The 24,396-nt window shown below is 43.9% G+C and overlaps 2 protein-coding genes across 8 annotated transcripts in view; one reads left to right on the forward strand and one right to left on the reverse strand.

The window, feature by feature from the left end:
* The window catches only part of tmem269.L (transmembrane protein 269 L homeolog), a 31,204-nt gene that overhangs the window by 1,039 nt on the left and 5,769 nt on the right, over positions 1 to 24,396 (reverse strand). The window contains exons 1-6 of one of the 6 annotated variants that reach the window (XM_041569933.1): positions 22,448 to 22,462; positions 9,863 to 9,934; positions 9,284 to 9,431; positions 5,525 to 5,622; positions 2,406 to 2,549; positions 174 to 374 (exon numbers count right to left, since the gene is read on the reverse strand). In XM_041569933.1, coding sequence (XP_041425867.1) covers positions 174 to 374; positions 2,406 to 2,549; positions 5,525 to 5,622; positions 9,284 to 9,431; positions 9,863 to 9,887 — 616 coding nt within the window. In that variant the 5' untranslated portion in view covers positions 9,888 to 9,934; positions 22,448 to 22,462. Of the gene's footprint in view, positions 1 to 173; positions 375 to 2,405; positions 2,550 to 5,524; positions 5,623 to 6,576; positions 6,739 to 9,283; positions 9,432 to 9,862; positions 9,935 to 19,294; positions 19,394 to 20,066; positions 20,093 to 22,447; positions 22,463 to 24,396 lie in introns of those variants that run through there. The other 5 variants (XM_041569932.1, XM_041569931.1, XM_041569928.1 and 2 more) reach the window with 5 other exon arrangements.
* The window catches only part of ano7.L (anoctamin 7 L homeolog), a 45,018-nt gene continuing 40,156 nt past the window's right edge, over positions 19,535 to 24,396 (forward strand). For both annotated transcript variants that reach the window (XM_041569924.1, XM_041569926.1), the window contains exon 1: positions 19,535 to 19,651. The gene's annotated coding sequence lies outside the window, so the exon portion shown is untranslated. The remainder of the gene's footprint in view (positions 19,652 to 24,396) is intronic.

A 24,396-nucleotide genomic window follows, 5' to 3' on the forward strand; every position in this document is an offset into this window, starting at 1 on the left:
ACACGCAGCTTCTGTCAGTCAGTCCATGAGGGCTGCACCATGTCCCACAGGTCACCCAGTGATTACCCCAACCCACCACCCTTGGGCCTCCTGATGTGTGAGAAATGAGTGGGTTTGGGGTGAAGGAGTTGCCCGGTAGTAACATGGTCTATAGAGTAAAGGAAGTTCCTCACCTCCAGCAAAGACCAACTTCTTCCACAGTTGTGACTCCAGGATCTTATCATGAGGGTAGAAGCCATGGTCCACCATGAAGAAGATCATGACTATTGCTGTGGCCCTCAGGAGCAGCAGGTCGGCCCCAGTCAGTAGTGAAGCGCAAGCCAGTGTGGCCGAGGCGTAGGGACAGGGCAACCCACAGTAAGTGAAGGGGATTCCTGCCAGGGAAACGAGTATTACCAACATGGCATCATCGAGTCAATATCTGGGGCAGAATCGCTTTATAAAACGAGTGCAGGGACACTCTCTTATTATACACAATTCTCTCTCTCTAATACACAGTTCTCTCTCTCTCTCTAATACACAGTTCTCTCACTCTGTCTAATACACAATTCTCTCTCTCTAATACACAGTTCTCTCTCTCTAATACACAGTTCTCTCTCTAATACACAGTTCTCTCTCTAATACACAGTTCTCTCTCACTCTCTCTAATACACAGTTCTCTCTCTAATACACAGTTCTCTCTCTCTCTAATACACAGTTCTCTCTCTAATACACAGTTCTCTCTCTAATACACAGTTTTCTCTCTCTAATACACAGTTCTCTCGAATACACAGTTCTCTCTCTCTCTAATACACAGTTCTCTCTCCAATACACAGTTCTCTCTCTAATACATAGTTCTCTCTCTAATACACAGTTCTCTCTCTCTCTAATACACAGTTCTCTCTCTCTCTAATACACAGTTCTCTCTCTCTCTAATACACAGTTCTCTCTCTCTCTAATACACAGTTCTCTCTCTAATACACAGTTCTCTCTTATACACAGTTCTCTCTCTAATACACCGTTTTCTCTCTCTAATACACAATTCTCTCTCTAATACACAATTCTCTCTCTCTAATACACAGTTCTCTGTTATACACAGTTCTCTCTCTAATACACAATTCTCTCTCTAATACACAGTTCTCTCTCTCTAATACACAGTTCTCTGTTATACACAGTTCTCTCTCTAATACACAGTTCTCTCTCTCTAATACACAGTTCTCTCTCTCTAATACACAGTTCTCTCTAATACACAGTTCTCTCTCTCTAATACACAGTTCTCTCTCTCTAATACACAGTTCTCTCTCTCTAATACACAGTTCTCTCTCTCTAATACACAGTTCTCTCTCTCTAATACACAGTTCTCTCTCTCTCTAATACACAGTTCTCTCTCTCTCTAATACACAGTTCTCTCTCTCTCTCTAATACACAGTTCTCTCTCTCTCTCTAATACACAGTTCTCTCTCTCTCTAATACACAGTTCTCTCTCTCTAATACACAGTTCTCTCTCTCTCTAATACACAGTTCTCTCTCTCTCTAATACACAGTTCTCTCTCTCTCTAATACACAGTTCTCTCTCTCTAATACACAGTTCTCTCTCTAATACACAGTTCTCTCTAATACACAGCTCTCTAATACACAGTTCTCTCTAATACACAGTTCTCTCTAATACACAGTTCTCTCTAATACACAGTTCTCGCTCTCTCTAATACACAGTTCTCTCTCTCTAATACACAGTTCTCTCTCTAATACACAGTTCTCTCTCATACACAGTTCTCTCTCTCTCTAATACACAGTTCTCTCTCTCTCTAATACACAGTTCTCTCTCTCTAATACACAGTTCTCTCTCTAATACACAGTTCTCTCTAATACACAGTTCTCGCCCTCTCTAATACACAGTTCTCTCTCTCTCTAATACACAGTTCTCTCTCTCTCTCTAATACACAGTTCTCTCTCTCTCTCTAATACACAGTTCTCTCTCTCTCTCTCTAATACACAGTTCTCTCTCTCTAATACACAGTTCTCTCTCTCTCTCTCTAATACACAGTTCTCTCTCTCTAATACACAGTTCTCTCTCTCTCTCTCTAATACACAGTTCTCTCTCTCTCTAATACACAGTTCTCTCTCTCTCCAATACACAGTTCTCTCACTCTGTCTCTCTCTCTCTCTCTCTCTAATAGACAGTTCTGCAGTGCCACAGGTCTCTCCTATATGTCCCTTATTACTTCTCTTTATGGGGGGCAGGGCCCTTTTTACATCTTCTCTTGGTTGTTTTGTACATTTATTGTACTGAGCTGCGGGAATGTTGGCGTTGATAAATCCACAGTATTAATAATAATAATAATAGTAATACTGTAAATGATGACTGGGATATACAGAGCCATCGTAGAGCCTGTGTTCATTCCCTGTTGTGCTGAACTGTAACTCACCACTTGAGTAGAAGCACAGGCGGATGAACACAGCCAGAACATACCCGATGAACAGAATCCTCCCCACGGTGCAGTTAGTGTGGAGCAGCAGTGCAGTCGCTATCCCAAACGATGTAAAGTCTGCGAAATCATCCAACTTTGCACCTGCACAAACATGAGACCAGAACCATTCAGGTAAATGACAGGCCCGAAATTGTATCAATCACCTCCCCTTCCTTCTTGTCCTTCACCGGATCACTGCATATAATACAATCAGCTCTATACCTGGGTAAGTACTGGGGGAGATTGGATTCACTTACCCAGGGGGAGGTTCCTGTCTGACCATGGGAAAGAGAACAGCCCAGGAGCAGGAAGTACAGAGAATCAGAGCTCTGTACCTGGGTAAGTACTGGGGGAGATTGGATTCACTTACCCAGGGGGAGGTTCCTGTCTGACCATGGGAAAGAGAACAGCCCAGGAGCAGGAAGTACAGAGAATCAGGGCTCTGTACCTGGGTAAGTACTGGGGGAGATTGGATTCACTTACCCAGGGGGAGGTTCCTGTCTGACCATGGGAAAGAGAACAGCCCAGGAGCAGGAAGTACAGAGAATCAGAGCTCTGTACCTGGGTAAGTACTGGGGAGATTGGATTCACTTACCCAGGGGGAGGTTCCTGTCTGACCATGGGAAAGAGAACAGCCCAGGAGCAGGAAGTACAGAGAATCAGAGCTCTGTACCTGGGTAAGTACTGGGGGAGATTGGATTCACTTACCCAGGGGGAGGTTCCTGTCTGACCATGGGAAAGAGAACAGCCCAGGAGCAGGAAGTACAGAGAATCAGAGCTCTGTACCTGGGTAAGTACTGGGGGAGATTGGATTCACTTACCCAGGGGGAGGTTCCTGTCTGACCATGGGAAAGAGAACAGCCGAAGAGCAGGCAGTACAGAGAATCAGAGCTCTGTACCTGGGTAAGTACTGGGGGAGATTGGATTCACTTACCCAGGGGGAGGTTCCTGTCTGACCATGGGAAAGAGAACAGCCCAGGAGCAGGAACTACAGAGAATCAGAGCTCTGTATAAAAATTAAATTACACACAGAGAGGTTCACCTTTAAGTTAAGTTTGGTATGTTATAAAATGGCTAATTCTAAGCAACCTTTCAATTGGCCTTCATTCTTTTTTACCATTTTTATTTGCCTTTTTCATCTAACTCTTTTCAGCTAACCCTAATCCTAACCCTAATACCCTAATCCTAATACACTAACCCTAACTCAAATGGGGGTCACTGACCCCATCAAAAAACAGATGCTCTGTAAGGCTACAAATGTATTGTTATTGTTACTTTTTATTCCTAATCTTTCTATTCAGGCCTCTCCTATTCATATTCCAGTCTCTTATTCACATCAGTGCATGGTTGCTAGGGGAATTTGGACTTTAGCAACCAGATGGCTGAAATTACAAACTGGAGAGCTGCTGAATAAAAAGCTCAAAAACACAAATAATAAAAAATGAAAACCAATTTGAAACGGTCTCAGAATATCCCTCTCTATATCATACTAACAGTTCATGTAAAAGGGCGGTATTGTTTAACATGAGGGTTATGAGCAGAGCTTGGACTGAACATACTTTTGCCTTGTGGTTGAATCTTGTTCAAAATAAACTCTATAATTAAACGTCTCATTCTATTTCCTGATTGTTATGAGCACAAACAAAAGAAATCAGCAGCCCGTGAGAAACCTCTGGATAAACAAACCACTGCCTTTCCCCAGCTGCTGCCTTTGAGGCAGTGTGATATGGAGCAGCTGATTATATAAAGGGGAATTTCATTTGTAGGCCCATGTTTAGTAGAGGGTTCTGGGATTGTTACAATCGCATTATTATTTGGGTGGGTATTTGCCCCCCCTGCAGATCTGACAAGCAGATAAGGGGGCAATTATATACAATGACCCCTGAGTAGGGTGAATGGAAGAGTCCCTTTATTATTGGCTCATTATACATTTATTTTCTCATTATAAGCCTTATATAAATGAAGTGGCTGCTCAGTAGAACAGTTTCTTCTTGCAGGGACTGTGGATAAAGTCACTGAGATAAGAAGACTCAGCAGAGGCAGAACAAACAAACCACTGAGCTTTTACTCTGAAGTCAACCTGCAGCCCTAACCTTGATATGACATGGGAATGATGGCGTGACACTATACGCGTGACACTATACGCGTGACACTATACGCGTGACACTATACGCGTGACACTATACACGTGACATACCAGCGGCTCTCGGGACACATTTAGAAAGAATTGCCAGGGAAGGTGCCCGTTGGCAGAGAGACTGCCCGTATCTGCCCATTCAGCTATAAATACCCACAGTCACTCGGCCCAGGCAGGGGCCCAACTCTGAGCAGGACAATGGGACCAGGAGAAAGGAGGGGCCCAGGAGGAGAAAGGAGGGGCCCGGGAGCAGCTGCTGGGAATTGGGAAATAAACAAATCCTGTTGGGAATTACTGGGGACAATGAGAACATAGAGCGACTGTCTGAGCTGTGCCAAGGATACCAGTCAGTCTGCAATTGCCACTCATCTACTGACAGAGAATTACCTCTCTACTAAAATGTTCACTTTAAAGGAGAAGTAGACTTTTTTTTTTCTATCTATAAATTGACTCTAAACTGCCCCCCAAACAAATGTAGGGGAGTCCCTGCTGCCAGTCTGCTCTGGTTCCAGTGTTATCAGCAGTTTCTTTCCCCTTCTTCCTGGTGCAGAGTCAAGCCCCGCCCATTAGCTTACTGAGCTCTCCTGATGTCTCTGACTAGTCAGACAGATCATTTGCATACTGTGACATAGCAGGGAGGAGGGGCTAGTGGTTTTTCTGCTCATGTGCCACTCCCTGCTCCTTCTGCTCCATTCCAGATCACAGCAGCACTGGGAGGAAGAGCAGGAAGACTTGTCTGATACTGATAATGTACTGGAGCTAAACTAACTGCATTTAGATACTGTACAGATAATTATATATACACCAAGTGCTTCATCCAACACAAGGGCTCCTGGGATTTACAAAGTGAGTTCCCATTGATTCACGGAATTATTAGGGAGATGGTCTGCTCTGTGGGATCCTAGAAGGATAAATAAAATGATAATTTTGGGCAACTTACCCAGAGCTGAACAAGCATTGAGTTGTCTGGCAACGGCACCATCAGCCAAGTCCAACATGAAACTGACCAGAAGGAGCCAACAGGCCTCATGGCGACACCTACAAAATAAAAAGGCAAATCTCTCATAAATATTCAGTGCCAGCATTAAGGATATAAGGTTAGAAGATTTGGGAAAGGTTATAGTTAGAGGTACCGGGAATAAGTGAAGAGTTAAAGGAGATGAGTATAGGATATAGACCAAAGTAATTGGGAAGGGATATAGAGTTAGAGGAGTTAGGTGCAAATATGGAGTAAGAAGAGATGATAAGGGATATACAGTTAGAGCATTTGGGTAAGGATATTGAGTAAGAGGAGATGGGAAGGGATATTGAGTCAGAGGAGTTGGGTAAGAATTTGGAGTAAGAAGAAATGGGAAGGGATATAGAATTAGAGGAGCTGAGTAGGGATATGGAGTAAGAAGAGATTGGAAGTGATATAGAGTTAGAGGAGATGGGTAGGGATATTGAGTAAGAGGAGATGGGAAGGGATATAGAGTTAAAAGATTTGGGTAGGGATATGGAGTAAGAAGAGAAGAGACAGAGTTAGAGGAGTTGGATAGGGATATGGAATAAGAAGAAAAGAGACATGGAGTTAGAGGAGTTGAGTAGGGATATTGAGTAAGAAGGGAAGGGGTATAGAGTTAGAGTAGTTGGGTAGAGATGTGGATAAAGAATAGAAGGGAAGGGATATAGAGTCATTAGTTGGGTAGGGAAATGGAGTACAAACAGAAGAGAAGTGTTTGCTAGGCATATGGATTAAGAAGAATTGGGAAAGGATATGGAGTTAGAGGACTTGATTAGGGATATGAGGTAAGAAGAGAAGGGAAGGGCCATAGAGTTAGAGTAGTTGCCTAGAGATGTGGAGTAAGAAGAGATAGGAAGGGATATAGTTACAAGTAACATAGTAAGTTGAACTCTATTTTAACCTGCCTAACTGCTAGTTGATCCAGAGGAAGTTAGAGGAGTAGGGATATAGAGTAAGAAGAGAAGGAATATAGAGGGAAATTTACTTACCTCTGAACACCACCAGCGCTGGCTTCGCTCACATCCGCAACACCTCGCCAGGCGTGGATTCGGCAGGACATCGCAAATTCATGAAGATCCAAAGTTGCGCACAGGTTACCGAACGCTTGCGAAGTTGCGCTTGCGATAATACGATAAGCAGTCGGAAGTTACGCTAGCGATGCCTAATTAGCATACGGCGTGCAGTTAACGTACAATGGACGGATTTGCTGCAGCAACTACATTACACAAGCCCAGGGAAACATAATACAATTAAATAGAGTCTTATATTGCCCTACATGTGCCCACTGTATAGTTTAGGTGCCAAATGTAAGGGGGAAGGAGGGTACCCCAATAGGTAAAAAACGCCAGCATTTTTTGGGACTTTAAACTATTTTTAAATAGTTATTGCACTTGGCCTGGTCTGAGCTGGTGAAGTAAAGTCTGGCGCAAGAGGTAACGTTCAGTAAAATCCGCAACTTAGTTAAAGGGGTTGTTCACCTTCAATGTACAAATCTTATGAACCCACTAACAATGCTCTCAATGTGTTAGAAAAATGCCAATGTAAAAGCTCATTTTTATACCTATTAACTCAGTCCCAGTTTTCTGAAGTGATGGGAGGGGCCTATTTTGGACCTGACACACCAAGAACTTCCTATATGATGACATCATCATGCCCAGGCTTTGCCCTTACTTGTTTCCTATTGGATGTTGATACTGCCCTCCTCCTAGTAATTGATTGGGTGCTTGTGAACTGTAACCAGTCACATAATTTGAATGGTCATTGGTTGATTACTCAATTGTAATGGCAGAGGTTAACAGACGCAGCAGATAAACAAACCTGCCTTGTAACAAACAATCACACAGCCATGCAGACAAATACTACAGAAAAGGAAGGAGCAACATTGTTCTCCCAATTCTGGCCCTCTCCTTCTGCCTACACTAAAACTGAATGGAGAGCCAAAGGGGTGCAACCTTTTCTGGGAATAAATACTGGATTTTCTATATTTTTATCTGTTAATACCTTTGGCATTAAACATAATTGTACAAAATTGCAACAAAACCAGCAGTGACTTGCTTAGAAACGTATGTAAGTTACACATCTAGCAGGGACAGTAGGGCTGCACCTCACCCTTTAAAACCAAACACATATGAAATCCACAGGCTGCATGGCTAATTAGCAACTCATTTAGATGCTGCAGACTGAACTGATTTCTGTGCAGCCATGTATCATGCATCTAAATGAATTGCTAATTAGCCATGCAGCCTGTGGATTTCATATGTGTTTGGTTTTAAAGGGGTGAGGTGGAAACCCTAAGTGACAGGCAGAGCAGTGTTGAGGGCAGGTAGGTTTTTTGAACATTTTGTGCGCTCTCCTGGGGGGGCGGTGATTTTTCTAGGAAAACGATACCTTTTTTAAGTGTTGAATTTTTCCACTTCTGGAACAAGATTTAGAGCTCTAAATACCAAAAAATGAAAAAGTTATATTTTTCGTGATATAGGGATCTATACCAGAAAAATATTTTACTTTATGCACAAAAATTCAACTCATTTGCAAAGCCTCAAGCTCATACAAATAGTCCCGGAAGTCACGTCAGCTGCTGAATAATGATTTTTTATAAGGTAAATACACAAAATAATACATGGACCTCCCCCCCCCCCCAAAAAAATAATATATTTCTGGAAAGTACAAGTGTCGTCTCCCATAGACTCCATTATAATCCAATAATTCAAATTTTTAAAAATGATTTCCTTTTTCTGTGTAATAATAAAACAGTCGCTTGTACTAGATCCCAACTAAGATATAATTAATCCTTATTGGAGGCAAAACCAGCCTCTTGGGTTTATTTCATGTTTATATGATTTTCTAGTAGACTTAAGGTATGAAGATCCAAATTACGGAAAGATCCATTATCCGTAAAACTCCAGGTCCCGAGCACCTCGATCCCCCCATCTGCACAGTTGAAGTCTCTGCAGCACAAGCCCACACTCCCCCTCCCTCTCACAAACTTGTAACAGTTTCTCTTCAGTACCTGAATGCTGCTCAAATTCCCCAGCACAGGAAGCAGTGGCAGATTGACAGCAGACACAGCCAATAGGAGTTAAGTTAGCTGCCAGTACAATGTGTGATGTCATATAAGGAAGAGGAAGTGAACACTGTAGTGTTTTTGGGGGTCAGTGACCCCCTCCCAGCACAGGGTCTGTGTGGAACTGAAGGATTGGTACAGGGACACTTCTGAGGTGAATATCTCTTGAACTGTACTTTTTCTGTTAACTATTTCTATGGAAAAGTTTGTTCTATTCATGTGAACTGTTAGATTTGTCAATTTGTTACAAAGGTGAACAACCCCTTTAATTTAGTGTCGTTATTTCCCTTCACCAGAGTACAACCTGGCATAAGGGTGTGAAGTACCGCTACAGTCTGTCTATTTCACTAGCGAGTTTACACCAGGGACCCTTAGTAAATCAGCAAAGTGCCAAAATGACGTCACCCAGGCGAATTTTCACTAGCGTTAACCCTTTAGTAAATTTGCCCCATAGAGTTAGAGGAGTTAGGAAGGGATATGGAGTCAGAAGAGAAGGGATATAAGGTTAAAGGAGTCAGGAAGAATATAGAGCTAAGGAAGGAGAGATGGAAAACAGAATTACAGAGATACAGAGCCACACAATGCTCACACACAATGGATATGATAAAGAGGGAAATATCATTGGTACTGACCCATTCAGGCTGAGGAGAACTGATGTGAGACCCATCATGAGATTTGCCAGAGACAAGAAATTGGCTGCGTTCTTCCGAACAAACTCCAGGATTTGGCAGTGGGAGGGCTGAGCATAGTCCATCAGCTTCCTAGAATATTGCACAAGTCCTGCACAGGAATAAAGGGGAAGACATCACTGCCCATCACATTGGCCCTGGGGAGGGAGAGGCCACACCACTTGTTTTCCTGTAACATTAAAACTAAACTCTGCAACATACTCTGGAGTACTGGGGATGGGTTTGTTCTCATGAGTAAGGTTTGCTATGGAATGTAGGGAAAAGCATTGGGATTTAATCAAAAGCTTATAGTTGGCCACTGCTGCTCATAAATGGGATTCATTAAGTGTTAATTCCTTAGCCTCATCACTATACGACCCAACACTAGAGGCGTCATGTTCCTGAGTCTCAGAAGAGAAGCTCTAAGTAGTTACTGGGAGGGTGGAGCTCTTGCTACTCAAAGCATTGTGTATCTTGACAGCGCTATGTAAATAAATGATGATGCTACTCACTAGAACCAAAATGAAAACCATAAGAACTTACCAGAAGGAGGAAACTGCATTAACATTTTGGCTTCTTGATTGAAGACGTGTCTCGTTGCTTCTTACACTCTGCCTAAGGGACAAGGAACAAGTCATCAAGACTCAAAACCTAAACATAAACCTCAAATGACCATGGAGACTTAGGGGCACATTTACTTAACTCGAGTGAAGGAATAGAATAAAAAATATTTCGAATTTCGAAGTATTTTTTTGGCTACTTCAACCATCGAATTGGCTACTTCGACCTTCGACTAAGACTTCAAAGTGAACGATTCAAAATAAAAATCGTTCGACTATCGACCATTCGATAGTCGAAGTACTGTCTCTTTAAAAAAAACTTCGACCACCTACTTCGCCACCTAAAAGCTACCGAGTATCAATGTTAGTCTATGGGGAAGGTCCCCAGAGGCTTTCTAGCCAATTTCTGATCGAAGGAAAATCGTTTGATCGATGGATTAAAATCCTTTGGATTTAATCGTTCGATCGAACGAATATCGCTAAATCCTTGGACTTCGATATTCGAAGTCGAAGGATTTAACTTCGACGGTCGAATATCGCGGGTTAATTAACCCTCGATATTCGATCCTAAGTAAATGTGCCCCTTAGCTATGGATTGCCCATATGTCAATATGTTTGTGTGGACAAGGCTAGAGGCCCTCTATATATCTAAATATAAACACAAATACACAGCCACACATGGAAAATATATTTGGATCACTCAGTCAAACAATAAAATACTATATGATAACAAATGGCAGAGGTGTCTGAGTACCCATGGCCCCAGAGCTCCTCCGTCCTAGATCTTTTCCCTCCCATGTGTGGCACTGCCCTAGTGTTTCTAGGGCCTGTGCCAGGAGGCATTATCACTTCCTAGCATTTTCTAATGGGTCTCACGAGGCAGGATCAGCTGTGTCAGTTCTTAAAACTTAATGAGGAGATGGAGACAGTAGGACAAGATGGAGACAGTACAACAAGATGGAGACAGTAGGACAAGATGGAGACAGAAGGGCAAGATGGAGACAGTAGGGCAAGATGGAGACAGAAGGGCAAGATGGAGACAGTAGGACAAGATGGAGACAGTAGGGCAAGATGGAGACAGTAGGACAAGATGGAGACCGTAGGACAAGATGGAGACCGTAGGACAAGATGGAGACAGTAGTACAAGATGGAGACAGTAGTACAAGATGGAGACAGTAGTAGAAGATGGAGACAGTAGGACAAGATGGAGACAGTAGGACAAGATGGAGACCGTAGGACAAGATGGAGACAGTAGGAAAACATGGAGACAGAAGGGCAAGATGGAGACAGAAGGGCAAGATGGAGACAGTTGGACAAGATGGAGACAGTAGGGCAAGATGGAGACAGTTGGACAAGATGGAGACAGTAGGGCAAGATGGAGACCATAGGACAAGATGGAGACAGTAGGACAAGATGGAGACAGTAGGACAAGATGGAGACAGTAGGACAAGATGGAGACAGTAGGACAAGATGGAGACAGTAGGACAAGATGGAGACAGTAGTACAAGATGGAGACAGAAGGGCAAGATGGAGACATAAGGGCAAGATGGAGACAGAAGGGCAAGATGGAGACAGAAGGGCAAGATGGAGACAGAAGGGCAAGATGGAGACAGAAGGACAAGATGGAGACATAAGGACAAGATGGAGACAGTAGGACAAGATGGAGACAGTAGGACAAGATGGAGACAGTAGGACAAGATGGAGACAGTAGGACAAGATGGAGACAGTAGGACAAGATGGAGACAGTAGTACAAGATGGAGACAGAAGGGCAAGATGGAGACAGAAGGACAAGATGGAGACAGAAGGGCAAGATGGAGACAGAAGGGCAAGATAGAGTCAGAAGGTCAAGCGGGAGACAGTAGGACAAGATGGAGACAATTGGGTAAGATGGAGAGACAGTAGGACAATATGGAAAACAGTAGGTTAAGATGGAGACAGTAGGGTAGCAAAGAGAGACAGTAGGACAAGATAAGAGACAGTGGGGTAAAATGGAGAGACAGTAGGGAAAGATGGAGACAGTAGGAAAACATGGAGACAGTAGGACAAGATGGAGACAGTAGGGCAAGATGGAGACAGTAGTTTGCAGAACAGCTGCCTATACACCTGCCCATGGATTAGAGAAAACATTGCCCACTGCTGGCCCGGCCCTTCCCTCCCTGCACCATGACATTGTAGCTTTATGGAGTTTCTTCTGCTCTTCCAGGTGACCCAGCACTATGTTCATCAGACGCCATTGTATGGAATTGTGGCCCCATTGTCTCTGTCCCTGTGAGTGAATCCACCCAATTTAATTCATGGTTCAGGTGAAATTGTAAATGTATATTTATACCGAAATATGGGCGGAGTTATCAGTAGCACATAGGGGGAGGGGCAATAGAAGGATGGACAGTTACAGCTCTGCCCACTCATGGCAGAACACAGAGCAGAGGAAATACATAGAAAGGAAGGTGCACATGGATTTTGGACCGAGTCAGTCTCCTTCTTTCAGCTCACAGAAGACTCCATCCCATATAGAGCTGACTCTCCATAATCTTATAACAGACATATTTATAAAATAGCATAGAGACCCCAGCAAATAACAGCACAGAGACCCCAGCATATTATGGCACAGAGATCACAGAATAAAATGGCACAGAGACCCCAGGAAATAATGGCGCACAGACCACAGCATATAATGGTGCAGAGACCCCAGAATAAAATGCCACAGGGACCCCAGCAAATAATGGCGCAGAGATACCACAGCATATAATGGTGTCGAGAACCCGGCATATAATGGCACAGAGACCACCGCATATAATGGCGCAGAGAACCCAGCATAAAAAAGCAGAGACCTCAGCATAAAATGGTTCAGAGACCCCAACATTTGATAGCACAGAGACCCTAGCATAAAATAACGCAGAGAACTCAGACCCCAGTATAAAATGGAACAGTGACCCCAGCATAAAATGGCACAGAGACCACAGCATAAAATGGGACATAAAGAGACACCAGCATAAAATGGAACATTTAGAGACCCAAGCATAGAATGGGTCAGAAACCCCAGCATTAAAGGGCACAGAGACTCCAGCATAAAATGGGTCAGAGACCCCAACATAAAATGGTACAGTGACCCCGGCATATAATGGGACAGTGACCCCAGCAAAGAATGGGTCAGAGAACCCAGCATTAAATGGCACAGTGTCCCCAGCATTAAAGGGCACAGAAACCCCAGCATAAAATGGGACAGACAGAGACTCCAGCATAGAATGGCACAGTGACCCCGGCATATAATGGGACAGACAGAGACCCAAGCAAAGAATGGGTCAGAGACTCCAGCATTAAATGGCATAGTGACCCCAGAATAAAATGGCACAGTGACCCCAGCATAAAACCGCACAAAGACCCAAGAAAAAAATGGGCCAGAGACCCCAGCATAAAATGGGACAGACAGATACCCCAGCATAAAATGGGACAGACAGAGACCCCAGCATAAAATGGGACAGACAGACCCCAGCATAAAATGGGACAGACAGAGACAGACAGACTCTGGCATACTGTATAATGGCCCAAAGGCCCAGAATAAAATGGCACAGTAACCCCGGCATAAAATGGGACAGACAGAGACCCATAAAATGAAGAGTACTCGCACCCCGGTGCCAACAGAGAAACAGGTAACTTGGTGCCCGGCAATAGAGGCAACGGCAACCTCCAGTGAACTGTAGAAATGGAAACACGCTGGCACACAGGTATCTTGTTGCTGGTTAAACCAAGCACACATTGTTAATGCATAAGTGCGGTGCAACGTTTCAGGGCTACGCCCCTTTCTCAAGCATGGTGGATCCCTGTGCAAAAGTACAATTTTTAACTTGGTAGAAAATTTTAAATATTCATAGTCCATAAAATAATCTCAGAATTGATTATTTCCTAATAAAAAGTCCAGTGTTCAGTGACAAAGATAAATTGTAACAAAATAATTAGGGTCCAATTTGTTGCAAAATTGAAGTAACTAAAAAAAGCATACATAATAAACAGAAATAGTTACAAAAGTTAAAAGGTTATTAAAAGGATATCCAAAGGGTCTTAATGAGGAATTCAATATGTTTTGTTTTTTTTATAAAATATTGATTGGTCTTTATATCTCTTGCAGATGAAAAATGTATTATTATTGTTTGTAATTCCGACACAGGGACAGGTATTCTTTCTTGATGATTCCCTTTTATATATAGAGTAAGTATAAAATGGCACAGAGACTCCAACATAAAATAGCGCAAAGATGCCAGAATAAAATGGCACAGTGACCCCAGAATAAAATGGCACAGTGACCCCAGAATAAGATGGCACAGTGACCCCAGCATTAAATGGGACAGACAGAGGCCGAAGAATAAAATAGGTCAGAGACCCCAGCATTAAATGGCACAGTGACCCCAGAATAAGATGGCACAGTGACCCCAGCAAAAAATGGGACAGTGTATAAAATGGCACATTGACCCCAGTATAAGATGGCACAGAGACCCCAGCATTAAATGGCACAGTGACCCCAGAATAAGATGGCACAGTGACCCCAGCAAAAAATGGGACAGTGTATAAAATGGCACATTGACCCCAGTATAAGATGGCACAGAGACCCCAGCATAAAATAGCACAGTGACTTCAGTATAAAATGGCACAGTGACCCCAGCATAAAATGGCAGAGTGATTCCAGCATAAAATGGAACATTGACCCCAGTATAAAATGGTACAGACAGAGGCCGAAGAATAAAATGGGTTAGAGACTCCAGCATTAAATGGCACAGTGACCCCAGTATAAAATGGCAGAGTGACCCCAGCATAAAATGGCACAGAGACCCCAGCATAAAATGGCACAGACAGAGGCCGAAGAATAAAATGGGTCAGAGACCGCAGTATTAAATGGCACAGTGACCCCAGCATTAAATGGCACAGTGACCCCAGATTAAGATGGCACAGTGACCCCAGCAAGAAATTGCACAGTGATTCCAGTATAAAATGGCACATTGACCCCAGAATAAGTTTGCACAGTGACCCCAGCAAATAATGGCACAGTGACCCCAGTATAAAATGGCACATTGACCCCAGAATAAGATGGCACAGAGACCCCAGCATAAAATGGCACAGTGACTTCAGTATAAAATGGCACAGTGACCCCAGCATAAAATGGCACAGTGACTTCAGTATAAAATGGCACAGTGACCCCGATATAAAATGGCACAGTGACCCCAGAAAAAGATGGCACAGAGACCCCAGCATAAAATGGCACAGTGACCCCAGCATAAAATGGCACAGACAGAGGCCGAAGAATAAAATGGGTCAGAGACCCCAGCATTAAATGGCACAGTGACCCCAGATTAAGATGGCACAGTGACCCCAGCAAGAAATTGCACAGTGATTCCAGTATAAAATGGCACATTGACCCCAGAATAAGTTGGCAAAGTGACCCCAGTATAAAATGGCACATTGACCCCAGAATAAGATGGCACAGAGACCCCAGCATAAAATGGGACAGTGACTTCAGTATAAAATGGCACAGTGACCCCAGCATAAAATGGCACAGTGACCCCAATATAAAATGGCACAGTGACCCCAGGATAAGATGGCACAGAGACCCCAGCATAAAATGGCACAGTGACCCCAGCATAAAATGGCACAGACAGAGGCCGAAGAATAAAATGGGTCAGAGACCGCAGCATTAAATGGCACAGTGACCCCAGCATAAAATGGCACAGCGACCCCAGATTAAGATGGCACAGTGACCCCAGCAAGAAATTGCACAGTGATTCCAGTATAAAATGGCACATTGACCCCAGAATAAGTTTGCACAGTGACCCCAGCAAATAATGGCACAGTGACCCCAGTATAAAATGGCACATTGACCCCAGAATAAGATGGCACAGAGACCCCAGCATAAAATGGCACAGTGACTTCAGTATAAAATGGCACAGTGACCCCAGCATAAAATGGCACAGTGACCCCGATATAAAATGGCACAGTGACCCCAGAATAAGATGGCACAGAGACCCCAGCATAAAATGGCACAGTGACCCCAGCATAAAATGGCACAGACAGAGGCCGAAGAATAAAATGGGTCAGAGACCCCAGCATTAAATGGCACAGTGACCCCAGATTAAGATGGCACAGTGACCCCAGCAAGAAATTGCACAGTGATTCCAGTATAAAATGGCACATTGACCCCAGAATAAGTTGGCAAAGTGACCCCAGTATAAAATGGCACATTGACCCCAGAATAAGATGGCACAGAGACCCCAGCATAAAATGGGACAGTGACTTCAGTATAAAATGGCACAGTGACCCCAGCATAAAATGGCACAGTGACCCCAATATAAAATGGCACAGTGACCCCAGGATAAGATGGCACAGAGACCCCAGCATAAAATGGCACAGTGACCCCAGCATAAAATGGCACAGTGACCCCAATATAAAATGGCACAGTGACCCCAGAATAAGATGGCACAGAGACCCCAGCATAAAATGGCACAGACAGAGGCCGAAGAATAAAATGGGTCAGAGACCCCAGCATTAAATGGCACAGTGACCCCAGATTAAGATGGCACAGTGACCACAGCAAGAAATTGCACAGTGATTCCAGTATAAAATGGCACATTGACCCCAGAATAAGTTGGCAAAGTGACCCCAGTATAAAATGGCACATTGACCCCAGAATAAGATGGCACAGAGACCCCAGCATAAAATGGGACAGTGACTTCAGTATAAAATGGCACAGTGACCCCAATATAAAATGGCACAGTGACCCCAGATTAAGATGGCACAGAGACCCCAGCATTAAATGGCACAGTGACCCCAGCATAAAATGGCACAGACAGAGGCCGAAGAATAAAATGGGTCAGAGACCGCAGCATTAAATGGCACAGTGACCCCAGCATAAAATGGCACAGCGACCCCAGATTAAGATGGCACAGTGACCCCAGCAAGAAATTGCACAGTGATTCCAGTATAAAATGGCACATTGACCCCAGAATAAGTTGGCAAAGTGACCCCAGTATAAAATGGCACATTGACCCCAGAATAAGATGGCACAGAGACCCCAGCATAAAATGGGACAGTGACTTCAGTATAAAATGGCACAGTGACCCCAGCATTAAATGGCACAGTGACCCCAGCATTAAATGGCACAGACAGAGGCCGAAGAATAAAATGGGTCAGAGACCCCAGCATAAAATGGCACAGTGACCCCAGAATAAGATGGCACAGTGACCCCAGCATAAAATGGCACAGTGACCCCAGAATAAGATGGCACAGTGACCCCAGCATAAAATGGCACAGCTACTCTAGTATAAAATGGAACAGTGACCCCAGTATAAAATTATACAGTGACCCCAGAATAAGATGGCAAAGTGACCCCAGCATAAAATGGCACAGTGACTCCACTATAAAATGGCAGTGACCCCAGTATAAAATGGCACAGTGACCCCAACATAAAATGGGACAGACAGAGACCCCAGCATAAAATGGATCAGAGACTCCAGCATACTGTATAATGGCCCAAAGGTCCATAATATGGAACTGTAACCCCGGCATAAAAATGGCACAGTGACCCCAGAATAAAATGGCACAGTGACCCCAGTATAAAATGGAACAGTGACTCCAGTATAAAATTACACAGTGACCCCAGCATAAAATGGCACAGACAGAGACCCCAGCATAAAATGGTCCAGAGACCCAAGCATTAAAGGCACAATGACCCAATCATAAAATGGTCCAGAGACCCAAGCATTAAAGGCACAATGACCCAATCATAAAATGGTCCAGAGACCCCAGCATAAAAATGGGACAGACAGAGACCCCAGCATAAAAAGGGTCATAAACTCCAGCATACTGTATAATGGTACAAAGACCCAGCATAAAATGGCACAGTGACCCCCGCATATAATGGGACAGACAGAGACCCAAGCAAAGAATGGGTTAGAGACTCCAGTATAAAATGGCACAGTGACCCCAGCATACAATGGATCAGAGACTCAAGCATACTGTATAATAGCCAAAGGCCCAGTAATAAAATGGTACTGTAACCCTGGCATTAAATGGCACAGAGACCCCAGCTTAAAATGGCACAGTCACTTCAGCATAAAATGGAATGGACAGATGCCCAAGAATAAAATGGATCAGAGACCCCAGCATTAAATGGCACAGTGACCCCAGCATAAAATAGCGCAGAGACCCCAGATTAAAATGACACAGCGAGTCCAGTATAAAATGGCACAGTGAGTCCAGTATAAAATGGCACAGTGAGTCCAGTATAAAATGGCACAGTCACTCCAGTATAAAATGGCACAGTGACTCCAGTATTAAATGGCACAGTGAGTCCAGTATAAAATGGCACAGTCACTCCAGTATAAAATGGCACAGTGACTCCAGTATAAAATGACACAGTGAGTCCAGTATAAAGTGGCACAGTGACTCCAGTATAAAATGGCACAGTGAGTCCAGTATAAAATGGCACAGTCACTCCAGTATAAAATGGCACAGTGATCCCAGTATAAAATGGCACAGTCACTCCAGTATAAGATGGCACAGTCACTCCGGTATAAAATGGCACAGTGAGTCCAGTATAAAATGGCACAGTGAGTCCAGTATAAAGTGGCACAGTGAGTCCAGTATAAAATGGCACAGTCACTCCAGTATAAAATGGCACAGTGATCCCAGTATAAAATGGCACAGTCACTCCAGTATAAGATGGCACAGTCACTCCAGTATAAAGTGGCACAGTGAGTCCAGTATAAAATGGCACAGTCACTCCAGTATAAAATGGCACAGTGAGTCCAGTATAAAGTGGCACAGTGAGTCCAGTATAGTCCAGTATAAAATGGCACAGTGAGTCCAGTATAAAATGGCACAGTCACTCCAGTATAAAATGGCACAGTGAGTCCAGTATAAAGTGGCACAGTGAGTCCAGTATAGTCCAGTATAAAATGGCACAGTGAGTCCAGTATAAAATGGCACAGTGAGTACAGTATAAAATGGCACAGTCACTCCAGTATAAAGTGGCACAGTGAGTCCAGTATAAAATGGCACAGTGAGTCCAGTATAAAATGGCACAGTGAGTCCAGTATAAAATGGCACAGTCACTCCAGTATAAAGTGGCACAGTGAGTCCAGTATAAAATGGCACAGTGAGTCCAGTATAAAATGGCACAGTGAGTCCAGTATAAAATGGCACAGTGAGTCCAGTATAAAGTGGCACAGTGAGTCCAGTATAAAATGGCACAGTGAGTCCAGTATAAAATGACACAGTGAGTCCAGTATAAAGTGGCACAGTGACTCCAGTATAAAATGGCACAGTGACCCCAGCAGGCCCGGACTAGCCATCTGTTAATTCGGGCAATTGCCCGTTGGGCCTGTGCGGTGTAAATAAGCCGCACCATAGCAAAATCTCCTCCCTCACCAAAGATCTCCTGTGTGCGTAGTAACAGTGATCCAAGCAGATCACTTTCTTCTGTCTGAAGAGCCCGTCCCAAGGGCCGTGCCTGTTTTCTTTTTTTTTTCTGTCCGGACTGCTCAGCCTTAGCAGGAGGTGGGGTTTTGAGGGAGTGTTCAGTGGAGAGGAGTGACTGAGAGAACAAACGTACCTTGTGAGCCCTCAGCTATGGGACAAATAACAGCCAATTACAGGCAGGGAAAAAGGCGCCCGTATACGATTGCTTTGTCCATTACTGAACAGGCAGGAGGGATGGCAGACGCTGGTGCTGCAGATTCATCCTCTTCACCCCCCCACTATCAGTGCAGAGAGAATGCTGAGCAAGTAAGGATTCAAATCATTTTTATTACCATTTCTGGGGGTATTTATTCATGGAATTCTCACTGTGTTCATCCTGCTTTTAGTTCTGGGGTATTATACATGGAATTGCAACTATGTCTTTTGGGTTTTAAGTTAAATTGCATCAGTGTCTTTTTTTAAAAAAAATAAATGTTTAGGTGTCTATATTCAATATTCCTCCCATATTGGGCATGGTCAGATGGTCACCTCACATTTCAGCAGGAATAGCCCCCTAAGTTTGCTCATAGTCTGTACAGAGAGATCCCATAAAACTATGGTACATAGGTATTCCCTGTACTAAGGACATTTCAGCAGGAACAGTCAGGGCCGCCATCAGGGGGGGTACAGGGGGTACACCTGTACCGGCTCCAGGGCTAAAGAAATAGAGAATTTTACTTACCTACTTGACGTAAATTCCTTTTCTTCTAGTCCCGACATGTCAGTACACATGGGCATTGCCTCTCCCAGACCTGGGGGTAGGACCATAACACATCCAATCAAAATGAATCATGACCTTTAAGACCACATGACTTCCTCCTCACCACAGTTATACTTTTGCCATAGCAGTACAGTAACCAAAATACATAATTGGGATTGGAAACCCTGTATTGACATGTCAGGACTAGAAGAAAAGGAATTTACGTCAAGTAGGTAAGTAAAATTCTCTATTTCTTCTACGTCCCTCCATGTCAGTACACATGGGATCTACCAAGTCATGCCCCAAAAACAAGGGGTGGGAATAACCAACATAAGGCAAAAACCAAACTGATGCTAAGGAGGCCATGAGTAATAAGACCAGCATCACATCCATCCAACAGGGGAGCTGATAAAATGTATAGCTCCTGAAAATGGTAGATAAAGGCACAAGAACCTGAACAACATGTCCTAGGATATGGTAAGTGATTGACAACAAGAGCTACAAAACCAACCACTAAATTATAGAGACCGGCACTTGAGGATCAAGCATTGCAGATTAAGAATAACCATATTCTGCTTAAAAAGGACCCCTCAGCAATTAGAGGGGTACCTGCAATATGGTTATCTGACATAAAACCCCACCTGGGGAAGAACAAAAACCCTGCAACTGTTAAAACAAAAGGTTCCCTAGGACACAACCAGAATGATGGCAATGGCCATCTCAGAACTAAAACACCCTAGAAACCACCAGGATATCATCAGATCAGAAACTAAACACAACTTGAATGCATCTATCACCAGTGCTGGAGAAATACACGATCCTCAGCAATAGCAAGTGGCCCTAAAAAGACTTGGCCCACATTAGCCTAGTCCTGCAGCTTAATGGAAGCAGCTCAAACTAGTGCTGACCGGAGTCAACTCCACGCCAGAGATCAGCCCAAGATCCACCAACTCCATGCTAATAATACCTAATGAAGACTTAACTAGATGAACACTAAATCAGCATATCATTGTAACCATTGTAGAGCCACGCTGGTACAGCCCAGTAGCTCCACCAACCACCAAATCTAAACTGGGCATACAACAGCACAAGGATAAGCTGTTGGACCAGCCAAATGTGACTTAAGGCCACCTACCAGTAAGATATGCTATTGCCCCAGCCAACTGCTACACAAGCAAGCAATGGGACCCAAGCCAATTACAGTTCTAGAAAACACCCACAAAAGCCAAGGCCATTACATCTCAAGCTGCACAATGATACAGTTTATGCAAAAACTGAACCAAACCTGTGACCATACATAGAAACTACTGAATCCAATAGGCTACTGAACCAGCCAACAGCTGGGGTCACAATCCAAAATCAGGCATGCCAGAAGCTTATAGTCTACAAACACTGGTACCAACCAGCAATGATGCACAATCCACTGGCAATGAGCCAGCCACCATACATGCAACCAGTGGTGGACCAGCCAACTATTATGTATTCCAACATAGATGTGCAAGGCCATTGTCACACTAGCAGGCCAAGATGCCCAGCAGCTGCAGTATAAGCAAAACACCAGAGTGGAACTCTAATACACAAGCAATAGTACATAAGCCAGCTATTGTGAATGTCACCCTTGGGGACAAGGTCACTAACTGCACTGGCACCTGACACAAAAGTCAATTTCCATTCATGCAACAACGGAGCACAAGCCAGTTGTTGAACTTGCAAAACCCTGGTCCACAAGCCAGCCTTATTGATAATAAGCAGTGGCCTACAAGACCAAAAACAATGCATGTAAGGCAGAAGCAAAGATTAGCTGTAAGCCGACAACATACAACAAACCCCTAGCCGGTCCTGGAAATACCAGGTGTAATAAGATCACACTTACCTACTGTGTCTGCACAGAGAACTTGGGCTCACAAACCTAAGACCTCAGATGACATCAATACAAGAAGTCAGAGGAACCCCGGCACCTAACCAGATAATATTGGCTAGTCAGTGGGAATAATCCAGTCAGATCCTTGGTGTCAGGCTGCTTCTTAGGAACAAACTCAGGGTGTAACTACAGAGGAAGCAGACCCTGCGGCTGCAGGTGGGCCCAAAAGGTATAGGGACCCATGAGGCCCAAATAAAGAGCAATTTCAATATATATTAGTAAAACAGCACAACCTCTGGATATGTTGGAGGCCCTAAAATGAATTTGCTGTGGGGCCCAATGACTCAGGTTACAGCACTGAGCAGACTCAATGTAAGGAAGGAAGGGACTATTTTAGCACAAGGCTAGGACCATGGATATCTCCACACCTGCACTTCTTCCCAATAAGCCACAATTTACACATTATGTGTCTTGAGGCATCAGGTAAATTCTTCTCCATTACCTGGGAATCATCTCTCTGTGTCCACACAGAGGTAGAAAATAAACAAAAAATACAAAAGAAAAAACAAAAACTGTGTTTGATTTCTCTCAAAATTCACCAAAAAAGAAAAAAGAGTGAGGAGGGAGATCCTACCTCCCTGACCAGTAGGACAAAAAAAACAACAACTGTGTTTGAGCAGGAAGTCATGTGGTCTTATACGTCATGATTCATTTTCATTGGCTGTGTTATAGGTCCTGCCTCCAGGTGTGGGAGGGGCAATGTCCTGTGTACTGGAGGGACGTAGAAGAAAAATGTACGTGGAGAAGTGCAAAGTTAGGGATTATCTACAAGTTCCACCATCAGTAAACTCAATTTCAAGCTGTGACACAATGTACTACTGGAGTTTTCATCGGCAGTATGAAATTGGCAGACGATCTCTAACTGTCTAAAGCCCGCCCTGCCCCTGTGCTTTTCAGCCAATGACAGCTTCTCCCTTCCTCCCGCCCCTGTAAGCACACTTCCTGTTTTCTCTATGGCACAGAGAGAGCTGAGTGGCAGCATCCGGGAGTTTGCAGAGAAACATGAGAGACAAAGCAGTTCTGTGTATGTTGTGCTTAATAATTGCCTGGCTGTGACTCTTTCTAGTGTGATATTATATTTAGCTACAAACCTGTTATATACAGTGTGTGCAATACCCACTTATACAATCATTTGTTTTTTGTAGGGGGCCCCTGGCACCAATACTTTTTTTTTTTAATTTATAAAGGGGCCCTGACCAATGTTTTTTTTAAAAAAAAAACTTTTGTGAGACCCCAATCTGTAAATAGCATACCTCCCAACTGTCCCTTTTTCGGAGGGACAGTCCCTCTTTTGACAGCTCAACCCGCAGTCCCTCGTTTGTACTGGAAAGTCCCTCTTTTCTCTGCACTGAACAGTCAGAAAAAGAATCAAAGTTTCTCACTTAATTGGCTTTTAGCAGAGAGCCCAGAACAGCTAACAGGTGCAAATATTATAAATTTTGAGACACAAAAACACAGTTTAGATAAGGAGAAATATTTTCAAACTTTCATAACCTGCCAAATTTTGTAAAACAAACATGGTAATTAGGGGGTGTGGCCACACAAAGGGGCGTGGTCAAAAATTGTTGCGCTACGTGCGGGAAAAAATTTTTTGTCCCTCTTTTTACTTCCAAAATGTTGAGGTATGAAATAGGTTTGCCCCATTATCTTGGGGGGAGAGGGTAGAGAGCGAGGAGCAGCGTGTGAGTAGGGAGCAAGTTCTGACTCTCTGAATTTGAAATATTGATCCTGCTGAAGCAGAGAAACTCCCATTTGGTATCTGTGCAAAGAGGGAATGTTCTGATGATGATAGAAAGGCAAAAAGGAGGGCGGAAACCTCCTCATCTTAATCACCCTGTAAATGGCTGTACCCCCTCCAATACGTGTCGTGACCATTAATGTCGCCAGCGTTAAGTCTGTAGGCGCAAGGGGGGCGGCCTTCTTTTTGCTCTCCCGAGTTGAGGCAGAGATTTTATTTTTGCAAGAGACCAGATTATGTAATCTACTGGTGCTCCATAGAGCCAAAAAAGAATGGACACACGGTCCCTCCTACTGGTCTCTTGCGGCCGAGACCTACAGTGGAGTGGCGGCCCTTTTTAAGACCAATAAGGTAACAGTCAAACGGGTGATTGAGGTAGAGATGGGCAGATGTCTGGTCTTGGACGTCCTGCTGAACGGGCAGAATCTTTGCCTTATTAATGTGTATGGCCCTCACACACTGAAGGCGAGGAGGGAGCTGTTTAGCAGGATCAAGCCCTTTCTTTTTACAGCCCAGCCGATAGTGTTTGGCGGTGACTTTAACACCGTGACTAGGCCTATGGATAGGGGAGGTGCCGCAGGTCGGCTGGGCTACGATATAGCGATATTATCTTCCTTAATAGCCTGGTTAGTCAGGCCGGTCTAGAGGATGTG

This window comes from Xenopus laevis, chromosome 7L (assembly GCF_017654675.1).
Source record: "Xenopus laevis strain J_2021 chromosome 7L, Xenopus_laevis_v10.1, whole genome shotgun sequence".
NCBI lineage: Eukaryota > Metazoa > Chordata > Amphibia > Anura > Pipidae > Xenopus > Xenopus laevis.